The sequence below is a fragment of the Falco cherrug genome, chromosome 8, assembly GCF_023634085.1.
Source record: "Falco cherrug isolate bFalChe1 chromosome 8, bFalChe1.pri, whole genome shotgun sequence".
NCBI lineage: Eukaryota > Metazoa > Chordata > Aves > Falconiformes > Falconidae > Falco > Falco cherrug.
Genome location: NC_073704.1, coordinates 30,226,402 through 30,239,361, shown reverse-complemented (window position 1 = coordinate 30,239,361; position 12,960 = coordinate 30,226,402). Strand labels below are relative to the sequence as shown.

At 47.7% G+C, this 12,960-nt stretch overlaps 1 protein-coding gene across 3 annotated transcripts in view; it reads left to right on the top strand.

The window, feature by feature from the left end:
- The first annotated feature begins 1,340 nt into the window (after positions 1-1,340).
- TFCP2L1 (transcription factor CP2 like 1) overlaps positions 1,341-12,960 on the top strand; it is a 31,782-nt gene continuing 20,162 nt past the window's right edge. For 2 of the 3 annotated variants that reach the window (XM_055718694.1, XM_055718693.1), the window contains exons 1-2: positions 1,341-1,537; positions 5,274-5,425. In XM_055718694.1, coding sequence (XP_055574669.1) covers positions 1,476-1,537; positions 5,274-5,425 — 214 coding nt within the window. In that variant the 5' untranslated portion in view covers positions 1,341-1,475. Of the gene's footprint in view, positions 1,538-5,273; positions 5,426-5,459; positions 5,488-12,960 lie in introns of those variants that run through there. The other variant, XM_055718695.1, reaches the window with a different exon arrangement.

The window sequence follows — 12,960 nt, the reverse complement described above, 5'->3', positions numbered from 1 at the left end:
CAAAGTATTTTTGAAAGCATAAAAAGGTGACAAGGTAACTCCAGCCATTTTGCTTTAAAAGAACCAGCTGTTTGCCCAGCTGTGTAATAAAAGAGGAAAGAGAAACTACACTGAATGGAATTTTTGTGCTACTTCTTAGTATATAACTGAGACAAACAGATATATATATAATGCATCTTAAAAACTTTAAGACTCATAGCACCTCTGTGAAGCTACTTGGTTACCCTTCAGGTTACCTCCTTCTTCACCTCATGACACATCAGGACACGGACTGCCAATGCCTACAGCTATACTGCATCCAACTCTTGGGCTCAACCTAATGATGATCTATAGGCGCAGTGTCAATATCGATATTCTATAATCGTAGCCGCATCTGACAGTGAAATGCCACTATCTCAGCTGTAAAGTATGGCAGTACATAATACATGCCAGGAGATGCCCTGGGTAAACTGCCTTTCTCAACTGAAATGTGACTGGGAAGCTTGTGGGTAGGAAGCCTTCTCCCGCAAAACTGACGGGAAGATTTGTAATGACTTGGGGTCGTTAAGGGTCTGTTTCCATGTCTGCTGGTGGATAACAACAGGACCTGGCTCTCCTTTTGTTTCCCCTCCCCAAACTATCAAAGGTGGGAAGGACCGATGGGACAGGGAGATGCCCCAGGAGCCGGGGTTTCGGAAAACGATGGGTACGGGCAGCCCTGTAGGTGAGGCTCAGGATCTGCGATCTAAAATGGTAAAGAACCAGTTTCTCCTTACGGAGCAGGGGAGCTGGGCTGGGAAAGCCAGAAGGGTTTTGGTTAGGGGTGGCTTTTGTCCCCCACACCGTCCTCTGGTTCCTTCACGTCCCCCGGCAAACCGCTTTGGAAAACGCCCCCTGAGACCAAGCCCAGGCCGGTGTGAGAGCCAGCCAGCCAGCACGGAGGGGAACCCCTCGGCTGCCCCTCATCGAGAAACCCCAGAGGCTTCGGCGGGACCCCGGCAGCGATGTCACACGCGGGCCCGCACGCCCCGCGGCCGGGCCTCGGGGGTCGCTTCAGGAAACACGGGCAGCTGGGGGCCGCGGGTCCCCGCGGGGCCGCTCCGGAGCGGGGACCCCCGCGCCCCAGCCCCGCCGCCGCCGCCCGTGGCGGGGGTCGCCGTGCGCGTCCCCGCTCGCCCAGGGGCCGCCCCGCCGCCTCCGCCCGCCCCGCGGGGCCCCCCCGCCCGCGGCCGCCCCGGCCCCTGCGTGCCCGGCCGCCGGCGGGGCGGGGCGGGGCAGGGGAGGGCTCGGCCCGCTCCGGCTCCCCGGCCCGGCCAACCCGCGGCCGCCGGGGCTGAGCCATAAAAGCGCCGGGAGCCGGCGGGGCTGCGGTTCCAGCCGGCCGCAGCCGTGCCCGGCGCCTCGGGGTGGGCAGCCCGGCTGGCCCCCTCCTGCCGCCCGGCCTCCCCCAGCCCCAGGGACGGCGCCGGGCCCCCTCCCCGCCCGCCGCCCCCAAGATGCTGTTTTGGCACACGCAGCCGGAGCACTACAACCAGCACTCGACCGGCAGCTACCTGCGGTGAGTCCCGGGCAGCCCGAGCCGCCGGGGTGCCCTCGGCGGGGTGCCGGGTGGGCGAGGGCTCCCGCGGGGCTGCCTCCCCCCCGCCCCCCGTCCGCAGCGCCCGGCCCGGCGGTGCCCGCAGCCTCGCCGGGCTGCCCGTGCCGGTCCCCCGCAGGGGCGGGGGTAGCGCGGCTCGGAGGGGAGGGTGCGAGCGTGGCTGGGCGCTGTCAGGAGGCGGTGGGAAACCTGCCGGCAAACCGAGAGGGCGCCCGGTTACCTCGGGATGGGATTTCTTTCTCTTCTTCTTGGGACGATGCATAAAAAGCTCAGATTTTCACTTTCTAAACTTGTCTAAACCAGCTCTTTCCTGCTTCCGCACAGTTGCATTTAATTAAATGTGCCTAATTTAAGCACAAGGGCTACTAAACAATAGCCTGTAACATGTGTAGCACAATTCCGTATTTCCTCCCTCCAAAAGACATCAAAGCAGGCAACTTTGGGAATTTCCGTTCTGCTGGGTGCTTATTAATAATTTTTTTTCTGAATATGTAAAACTGAGCTCTCAGCTGGTGTCAGTTGCTGCAGCTCCGCTGAAGTGTGATTTTGCTGAATTGCAGCAGTGGTGAGCCTGGCGGTGGCCCAGGAGCCTTCCTTTGGAAATGTCCCCCCAAACCCCGCTGCTGAGAGAGCACAGGGTTTGTCTGGTGAAGCACTGAGTGTAGGTAATAACAGCCCTTCCAAGGAGACATGCGACCTTGCCTATTCCTGCGCCTCCCTATCAGCGTATTTGCAAAGGATTTTTTTTTTTTTTTGACTCGGTAATAATCTCCCCTTGTCAAATGATAGGATACCATGAAAGTCTTGCTTTCTGGCAGCTTCTCCACTTCTTTATAAAAGGTTCTTCACCTCCTCTCCCTATACCAGTAAGTCTGTTTTAACAGCATGTGTGTGGCAAAAGTCTTCTCTCTTGCTTTGTGCTTGCAACTCTGATTAGTTTAGGACAGCGAGAAGGGTGGCAGCAGAGCAGCATCAGCATTGGTACTTGGGCATACTGTCTCTGCATTAGAGAGTATTTATGGTGCTCAGGCTGCTTCGTTAACTCCATGAAATTGTTGCACTCAAGAGTTGCAATTCAAGTTTTGGAAAAAGTAGGCTTCTACAACAGTTCCCATCCTAAAAAAAAAAAAAAAGGGTGGGAGGGGGAACCCTTAAAACTCTCCCAAGTTTTCACCTTTACGCTGAAGCTTTACAGTTTTGGTCTCAACCAGCAGCCCACTTATCTGGGAAGGGAGAAAGTTACCTGAGAGCTCAGTCTGCTGGCAAAGAGTAAAATACATTGTGTGTTTATATGAATATGTATGAAGATTTATGAGGATTTTTCTGTCGTATTGTCTTGCTATAAATGCAAATACGACTGAGGTACGGCAGAATTCACATGGTTGTCTCAGGTACACACAAAGCCTTTGATTGCTGCAAAGTATAACTGATACAAACTTTTTCTACAGCTGCTCAAGGACTGTGCTGTTTCAGCTTCCTGTGCAAAGTTGGTACAAGTGGGTATGGGGAGCCTTCAGAAAGGCAAAGCTTGGCAGAAAAATGCCCCTCTAGAAATGCATGTCTTGACACATTCCCATGGAGAGTGAGCTGGCCAGAATTAGAGGTCCTTATGGAAAACAAGGGTTTTAGTCAACTGACTATCCCTGAAACACCTGAGGCTGTTGCTGCCATAAAATGTTTTAGGGCTTTTAGTCCCAGATCAATCAAAACCACCGTGGTCGCAGTAGCAGATACTCAATAAAACTGAAATTTTGTCCTAAAGCACTGACAGGTTACCTTCGTACTAGCAGCCTTTCTGCCAGATCAGGTATCTTTTATTCCCCCAGCTAGCATCAAGCCAGCAAAAACAATTTAATATGTTTTTCTGGCCAGTTAAAAGGAATTTGTGTTGTGGGCTCAAGTCTGACCCAGACTTGATACTTTTAAACCTGGGCCAGATTTTGTGCAGAACTGCAGAAGCTTTCAGGCTTCAGAATTTTTTTACCTGTTCTCATCTGTAAAGCAACATGCATTCCAGTAGCACTGGGCAGACGAGTGTGTTAAGAGCAAACGTTGGCATCCAGGGTGAGCGAGATGACTGTGGAGCAGTATCAGATCCTGTGTGTAGCAATGCTATCTATTTCAAAAATCTACTGCAGGCATTTCTGTCACTTCATTACTGTAGTAAATCATCATCACTAAAGGGGGAAAAAAAAGCCTCCCTATGGCTGCAGTTAGGCAAGAGCTGTGATTGTGTCAGTAATGCCAGTAAGCAAATGAGGCTGGATGCTTTCGAGTTGGTGATAATATAGAGGGAGTGGGGTTGAGAAAAGAGAATGGAAACGGAGATGGGTGTTTCTTTTCTCCTGTCTGAATCTGAAATGACACGGTTTGCTCTCTGGCTTTATTTTGCCATAAATAGGAGTACCTGTGTTGGAACCTGGTGCTTGAGCAGTTTGCTATAAACTGCTGTGCAGTTTCACTCATGACCTGCATAGCCTTCAAGGTTGTGGGTGCTGTGAGTGAACACAGGGTGGATCATTAACTGAACAGGCAAAGAAAAAATTCTTAATGCTCTTTCCATAAGGAGCATGCCCGTACATGCTGGCATGTTCCTGAACAGTTTTTCTTAAAGATTTTTATGTATGGGATTACTGAAAGGAACAGAACTGCAGCCTCTGTAATAGGACTCTTCATACATCTGGGGGAAATGGAGGAGAAAAAAGAATTGCTTCTTATTCTGAACTGTCTCTGTTCAACATAATCCTCCTAATTTAGAAAGGTATTAATGTCTTAAGTAGACGGACACAATGATCAGAAATGTTAGTGACGTGGGGAAGGCTAATGTGGTTCTTCAGTATCAGACATGTTGACATAAGGATGCTTATTCCTGACATCTCATTTTGTACTAATCATTCTGTTGTGCTCTCAGCCTTGCTAATACCAGTTCTGCTCAGGGATTAGTGCGGGCTGGGATCAGTCTGACACTAAATCAGCAGGCAGGTCAGCGTGGAAGCCTTGTAAAGGAGCGAGAACTGGGATGGTGTACAGGTCCTAGAGAAGCTGCTCCTGAGCACCTGTGTATGCATTTGTTGAAGGTAGCCCAGTGCTGACAAGAGCTATGTAACGCCTTGAGACCAGGTTTATCAGAGTGCAAGGAGATGTCAATCGAATCAGCAGTTCATGCCATCATTTACTTGAATGTCTCCTTTTTACACTGGAGCTATCTACTCCTCACCCTTGGCTGCTACTTGTAGACATTTTACTAATCTGACATTCAGCTGTCAAAATAAAGTGCCTTTTCTTGCCTTTTTTTTTTTTTCTCCCTGAAAGGCTTTCATCTGAGAACCCAAGAACTCTTAAACAAGTGTACTTCCACAAGGATGAGGAATCTGTTTTTGAGAACTTTTTTCCTCATCAGGAAGACTGCTTAATTGAAAAGTAAATCAAATTTATGTTTTAAAAACATAAATTAATTCTCAGAAAGAATAATATTTTGCTAATGGTGTGTTCTTTTGTGTCTAGTGCTGACATCCTAGAGGCAGAAGTTGCCCCGTTACATTATACAGGCTAAACTTTTTTTTTTTAAGCCATCCTAACTTGGTGTTTCTCCAGAGGCCATCCCCATTATCTCAGAGCATGAGAATTCAGTGCAGGTTGAGGCTAGGACACTCCATAAAGTCTTTGTAATTAAATGTGTGTGAATTCTGCATTGCAGAGATGTCCTTGCACTGCCGATCTTCAAGCAGGAAGAACCGCAGCTGTCTCCTGAGAATGATGCCAAACTGCCACCCTTTCAGTACGTCCTCTGCACAGCCACGTCACCTGCTGTGAAACTGCATGAAGAAACTCTGACCTACCTCAACCAAGGTGGGGTTTGCACTGCACTGAAGGAGGGCATATTTTCTGGGAGCAACTCATGAGAAAGAGATGTAATTCTGTATTTGTGTCTTACCGGGAGGGCAATGGGATGGGGAAAAAGAGGGATAGAGATGGGGAGAGGGGAATGGAGGAAAGGAGAAATATTTGATTTTTTGCATTCATATATCAGACTGTCAACTGTTATAAAATAATGAAGTACCACTGATTTAACTGTTGACTTAAAGCAGCATTATAGCATGCACAGTTCCCTGTGGCCAGGATGCTGGCTTGATCTCAGACAACTTAAACTGCAGCCTTCTACCTTCATTTAAAAGGCCAGATTAATTAAGCAGATTGGCAAAGTTTGGGCTTGGGAGGGCTCTTAACATGGTAAGTCCCCGAGCACTGCTGGAGGGCATTGCCAGAGGATGAGTTAGCAGGTATCCAAGGGCTCCTCAGCCATCTGGGCAGAGCATGACATCGCTCCCACTGGCTGGGTGAGGTGGCTCTGCTCGGTCCCTAACTTGACAAGTTACTGGGGTTCCGTGCAGCAAGGTCCTCCATAACTGACCTTATAGGCTAATTTTTACTCCTGGAAAAACAAGCAATGTGTGTTTCTCTAGGCTTTTTCTTCCCCTTTTGGCAGAATTTTTGCAGACACATCTGTGGTTGGAGTTTGGCTGTCACTTTGCAGCACCTCCTGCGCATGGGTCCTGGTGGTATCAGACCTCTCCAGGCACAGATTATGCTAAAACTTAGAACCTGGCAGAAAATAAGTGTAGTAAACAAGGGCACTAGCCTAGCAACAAGCTGAAGGCTGTCTGCCCTGTTACTGAGATCCTCTCCTGCTTCAGGACACTGTTCAGCTCTCCAAGGTTTGTGCACTGAGCGTGAAGCTTGCTCAGGTGCCTCTCTGGCTAGGTTTCTCTTAATGCTTGTTCAAAGCAGAGCTCTGACCTCCCCTGGACTCTGACCTCAGATGCAGTTGGCTGCTGGATCTGTGTTGCTAGTGATCATAGAAACCCATAGAAGGATCAGCCAGGTGCTGCAGGCTGTACTCGAGGAGCCCAATGTTTCCCGTCACCTAAGCTGGCACTGTGCTGTCTCCCAGGATCAAAAGTTGCTTGAGATCTCTGACTGTCTTCCCGTTTTATCCATTCAAATACAGCAGACCCCAGGAGGAGATTATGTGGCATATCAAGGGTGAGATGGAGATGAATCTTCCTGTGAAACACAATTCTTTCCTTTTTCAGAGTAAAAGATGTTCTGTTGTGAAAAGCAGTTGATGGCCAAATATTTCAGCATACATGAGGCAGAGCCAGTTGTGTTGCTTTTTTTTTTACCTAGGTAGGGCAAAAGTTAGTCAACTCTTTACACAATGCCATGAGTCTTAAAAATCTGTGTGACTAGAGCAGTCTGTTTTTCTCTGCAAGGTAAGACTGTTACTGCCTTTGCAGACAGACCATGTTGTGTTAGGCTTTCTCCTGCTTACTGTTGCAAGGAGTTGTCTCCTGCTCCATCTTGATGCAGTACTGGCCTGGATCCTTGGCAGAACGCTAGTTCCTGGATATCTTTTGCATCTGTCTTTCATCTCTCAAGGGGGAAGGTGGGATGTGTCCTTGCAGAATACACCCTGGAGAGCAGGAGGCTGGACAGGCCTGGAGGAACAAAGCAGGAATGAGGCTGGCAGGAGCTGTGCAGTGGGGCCGAGTTGGGAAGGTGCTGGGGGAAGAAGTGGGCACCCCATAGTGCTTCTGGCTCGCCATGGTGGATGGAAACGGCACGTTTTTGTAGAGTCCTTGGAGTGATTAGTGGTAAAAGGTGGTGCATCTGCTGACAGTTGAATAGTTCACTGCTTTCTGTTCCTCTTGGCAGGAGCTTTACATCTTCCTGCCACCTTAGGAGCATACTCACCTTGTTAATTTAAGCTGCCAAGCAATTTTTCTTGTTCCTAACCCTGAGATGCTCTGGGTTTCCTGAAAAACCTCTTGAAATTCAAGACACTCTATGTGTAGATAGGTTGGTGTGGTTTTCCTGGGTTTTTTTGGTTTGGTTTTTTTTTTTCCTTGAGAACTTGCAATGTACCTGCTTTAAAAACCATTCTGCTCCACTCTAGCAGCTGCTTCAGAGTCCATGCCATTGCTGCGCTCTTGCTTCCAGCATTTTGACTCCTAGTAGCAAAGGCAGGCCTTGACTGTAAATCTGTCTGATGTGGTCTACCTCAATACAAAATCCTTTAGACCAAAATCCCCTGCCTGTGCTAGTTAGGAGTCTGCTCCCGCATGGGTATGAGCTGCTGCAAGAAGCTTGTGGATTAATTGAAGGTAACTGCAGATATGGGGAGAAGAGGATGATGGACCCACCCTTCAACCAGATGTGGTCAGAGCTGGGCGGTCTAATCTCAGTTGGTGGGATATCAGCGAGGGCATTGCCTGGGGTTAAACAGATGAAGATTTGTCTTGCAATTGCAGGACAAAGAATCCATCTGAAGTGGCAGGTAACTTCCCATTTCACTTGGAGGTTTCTGTTCAGGAACTTCTGCATAAATGGGTGTTAGGTCTTTTTTTGACATCTGTGTCAAAAGTATCTTCCTGATGCATTGACCTTTTGGAATAAAACCAGGAGGTGTGTCTGTTTAAAAACAAATTAAAATGCTTGAGTCATATTTTTTCCTTTCAGCAATACTTCTCTGTGAGAACCACTAATTCTTGAGCTGTATAGTTTCCCAGCATGTACCTGTTGTAGGTATTTTCCCATCCCTTCTCCAAAATCAGAGGAGGGTGCTGCAAGTCTTTACCTTGACCTGCTCAACACAAGCCAGGGAATCCCACCCAGGTGCTGCCACGCTTATCTCGATTGTCCTGCCTGAACTAGGGCTAAGTGCAAGTTAAAGGCTCTGACAGAAAATTAATCCCCTTAATAGAATTACGTTGTATGAGCCTGAGGTGTGTGGCGGAGACCTTGAGGCAGCCCAGGTCTCTGGAGCCAATACTCACAGCATGGCAGCAGAGCTGCCACGTAGACTCCAGAGCACTGGGACCCAGTTGCAGTGCTGTAGCCTTCTCATGAAGTAATTTAGACAGTTCCTTACACCTTGCTGCCTTACGCTGGCTGTAAGCAAAGGGAGGCCTCTTGCCCCTTACCCTCTTTCTGTGCTTATCATGGTCTGGCCAAACACTGTTACATAAAACTTCCCTTCTTCCTTGTATGCTTGAGTTTTGTGATGGATTACTTTAGCAAATGGGTAACTTTGTTAATGGATGTCCCTCTACCCTGTCTGTGCTGGTGAGGGTGACAGTCACAGCTGGCTCCTAGTAAGGCAGGCACAAAGACATAGTGGCTGCCCTGGCTCCAGCAAAGCAATTCACATCCAGTGTGGTTACTTACTCGATTTGTGAGGACTGGGTTTGGGGTTTTCTGCTTGCTGGGTGACTCTTGCCACTTGCTGTCCAAATGTTCCTTCCTGACTCAAGGTCTTTGCCACTCACTAAACAATCTTTTGTCACTGTGAAGCAGCTCTGCTCCGTGCTCTGAAACACTCCACATGGCTGGCTCAGTGGCGGCTGGTGAGTGGACCAGCTTAGAAGAGGGTCCATGTGCAGAACTGGATAGAAGAAAGGTCAGGTCTGACAGAGCTATGGAGTGGGAAAAGCTGGAGGAACTGGGCAGCAAATTGAAGGCCAAGCTGCACAGCAGAGATCGAAGAGGAACCGGTGCAGAGATTCAGATGAGATCTGAAAGGGTTTCATATGGACTGGGAAGAAAGGTTGTCCAGTGCCTGTGTACAATCAGGAGAGGGGTGGGAGAGGGCCCCAGGCTTGTGGAGCATAATGACTTCTCATGAGCCTTGCTTCTTGCTGGACAGACCCAGTGAGATGGTCCGTGGCATTGAGGGGGAAGCGGTCTTTGGCCTGGACTCTCCACAAGAGTGAAGGAGGAAGTAGTGAGGGCTCATGAGATGGAGACCAGTGTTTTCAGCAAGGGCAGGGGAAGCGTTTCTGAGGGAGCTCAGCTGTCATGTAAAGTTGAGTTGGGGACATTCAGCAGTGGCAGGCTCCCAAGCTTGTCTGCTCCAGTTTGAAACCATGAGTGCTTGCTGGCTGCAGCTCTAGAACCAGCCTGTAAATGAAGTAACTAGAGTCAAGTCCCTAGCTTGGTTTCCAAAGACTGACTCATTACACTTGTCTTCCCGATCTCTTCCCCCCTGCCTTCCCACATTCTTTAGGAAACTGGAGCCAGAGCCATGCTAGCCCAAATTGAACATGATCTTAGTTTGCGAATCTTTAGGGCAGTTCCTATATTAAGAAATCTGTACTGGACTTCAGGAGGGTTACTCATCCAACAGGATGAAGTATAGACTTACCAGTTTGGTGTCTTAACACCACTTCACCTTCAGTCCACAAGACTGGTAAAGGTGTTGTCCTCACATCAGGAGCTGCTGCTGGCATTGCTGCGTTGGTCAGGGACCACATCTGTCAACAGAGCTATGCTGCCCAGAAGCCTGCAACACAAACATCGCCTAACGTTTTTGGAACTAGCCTGCCTTTTAGCACTATTTCAGTGTCTCTTGTGGATAGGGATTTTCAGACAAACAATCAACCAGCAACCATATTACAAACCACTGCTTTAGCAAGAAGGCTTGATGCAGTTGCATATTCCATGGTCTGCAGTCTTATGGGGTGTGGTTTGAATGTGGCTGGCTAGAACTAGTTTCAAACGTGGACAGAAATGGGAGTAATGAAGGTGGTTCCAGGAATTGCACCAGGAGGAATGTGGAGGAAACAAGCACTGTACAGTAGATTTGAATGCTAATAAATTGAGGAAATAAAATATTCCTTTAAAAAAACAAAAAAGCCAAAAAACCCCCAAAAACCTGAAAGTCATTGCCCAAGGGAATGAGCTTGTAGTGCCAGAACCACTTGTGGACTGTGAGCTATTCAAATCATGATTTTTGTTTCATGACCAGCGTTGGGTTGGCTCGGAGCCTCAGGTGTAAATTACTGCAAATAAAGGGTGGTTAAGGTTGATGGCAGAGGGTCACTGAGAGCAGGCTGTGTGACGAATCTGGCCCTGTCCCCCAGTGGTAATTCAGAGTAACTGGCCGTCACCTGCTTGAAGAGTTTTCCTGGGCTCTGTTCAGCTCTCCAGATCTGTGGTATGTGACTTGTGTTCTTGGCCATGTGAGGATTTCAGTGTACAGCTGGTTAGGCTTAGGAAGGCTGGCCATCTCTGCTTTACAGTGTCTTCCAGGAGTTGTCTTTACTGCCAGTCCTAGACAGTTCAGAAAAGAAACAAGCCAAAAACCCAAACCATGAGAGAAAACTACTAACATCTGAGAAGACCTGTGATGATATTGGGAGCTTTGCTGTGGAGGCACTTAAGAAGCAGATGCCTCGTGAAGCTAAAGATAGACTTAGTCTGGGTCACAGCTAAATGAAAACCCCAAATTTCAGTCCTCAGGTGCAAACACACATATCCAGGTTCAAGACACATGTGCATGAGCTGGTGCACTTTAAACTGTGCTGTGTTTAAAATCTGCTGGTTGTTGTTCTGCCGCAGGTTGCTACAGGCGTGTTCTGGTTTCTGCTCCAAAGCAAGGTGCAGAAAGCACTGGGCAATGAGCAGTCCTGCCAGAAGAGGACACCTTGAAGCCGATTGCTCTTTGCTTGGGTAGGAGATGAAATTGCTTACAACAGAAGACAAAAGAGACGCTTTGCCTCCCTTAAAAAGTCTAAAGTTCAGATTTGGTTGTCTAATCTTCTGCAGCCAGAGAGCCCAGTTTTAAACACTGAGATTTACAGTAAATGAAAAAAGCTGTTTTGTATTGACGTTAACTCCTACGTAATCGAGTTTTTATGGGGTCCCAACTGTCTGAATGTTTGTAGTTTTCCTGGAACAATTCTTTATTTGCCTAAATGAAGTGTAGAGAAGGCTGAGTGACCAGCGCTGCCTGGGTGTGCTTCTGGTTTAATTATAGATCTGTTTGTGGGGATATTTTTACTTTGTCCCATGCTAAAAACTACCTTTTTTCCTAAGAATTACTGTTGTTACTGACCAGGCCCTGGGTATTTTGGGGAGCTCTGGTGCTGTTGGCCTCTCCTGTGTGAAAATGTGCTCCACCCTTAATGTAAAATCACAGGCGCAACAACGACTTGGTGTCGTTGAGATTGTGAATGTCAGGTGCTCCCTGGTGGCTGCCCACCTATGCATCCTTGATCCCTCATCATTGTGGGGTGCTATACTGTTCCTTGATCCCTTCCCATGCTGTTCCTGGGTTTGGATGGCTTAAAAAATGGCTAACAAAGCTGGTTTGTCCTTTCGTATTCTCAGATGGGCTACTTGGTGTTTTCGGTTCTTGCGGTGCACCTCTTTGCCTTTGGAGAAGGAATTTGTCTCCTGTCTGACTTTGAAGACAGCTCTGAGTAGGTTCTGGTGTCTCAGCTGAAGCCATTAATTGCTAGCAGCAATTTCCCCATATGTTTGGAAACTCTGTCTTCACTTGGCAGCACAGGATAAACAACCCTGTCTCCAAACCACACCATCCCTAAGCTCATCATGAATCTTGCTTCAGATGACAGGGCACCTCTGCATAAGTAGAGCATCTGACTTCTGTTGTCCCTAGGAAGCTAGAATCTCAGTTGTCTTTTAACCAAGAGACTGTTTTCTATTCTTTCTGTAATCCTTTCTTCTGTTGCTAACATCTGGATGAAATTCAAATGGGATTGTGAACTTGCTGGATTGTAGCCTGTGTGCAACTCCTACTGGAAGCCCCTAGACTGCATTTTGTTCTCCTGCTTCCATAAATCTTCAATATCTGTGAAGGAAGGAAGTGCTCAGAAGTTCTTCTGACAGTAATGAGAAGTAAGAGACTATCTGTACAATTTTTTCAGTATAGTCCATGTCCCTGTTTTACTTTCCCCCATTATCCATATCTACTTTGAGATTCCTGTAATTATGACGGTGAAAATTTTGCCTGTCGTTTTACAGCATTTGATGGTTATATCAACATGTACCTATCAATCTGAGAAGATGTGGAAATTTTCCGATTAGCTTTTTCTGATTTACAGTGTCCTAAAAGATCACCTTTTAAGTAGCAATAAGAAGCTTAAGAAATACTGTAGTTTTGACATGATTAGCCATTTTATAGGAGCAATATACTTTTTTTATAGAAGTAATATTCTTTTTTTCCTAAAGAGGCTGGAAAAAAGTACCTTTTTTTCCCCCCTTCTGCTTCAGACCAAGCATTTATTATGTGTTCCTGAAACTAGACAGCAAGTACTTGAGCAGTGAGATTCCTCTTGTCCTAGCTTGGTGCCATATTTGTGCCTGGTGTCAAAGGTACAGTCTGCTTTGACAGAACAGTTGCCAGTCTCATCTTCTCCCCTGCTCTGTGGTAGGCACTGGCTGAGTAGCCATGTGCAGGAATGGGACTTGCTTTCTCCCAGTTTCTTACTGCAGAAACGTGGTGAAGGAAGTGACTCACCTGAGGGCATCTGAGGGAGATGCTGGGTGGGGTCAGGAGTCGTACTCAGCTCTTCTGCATC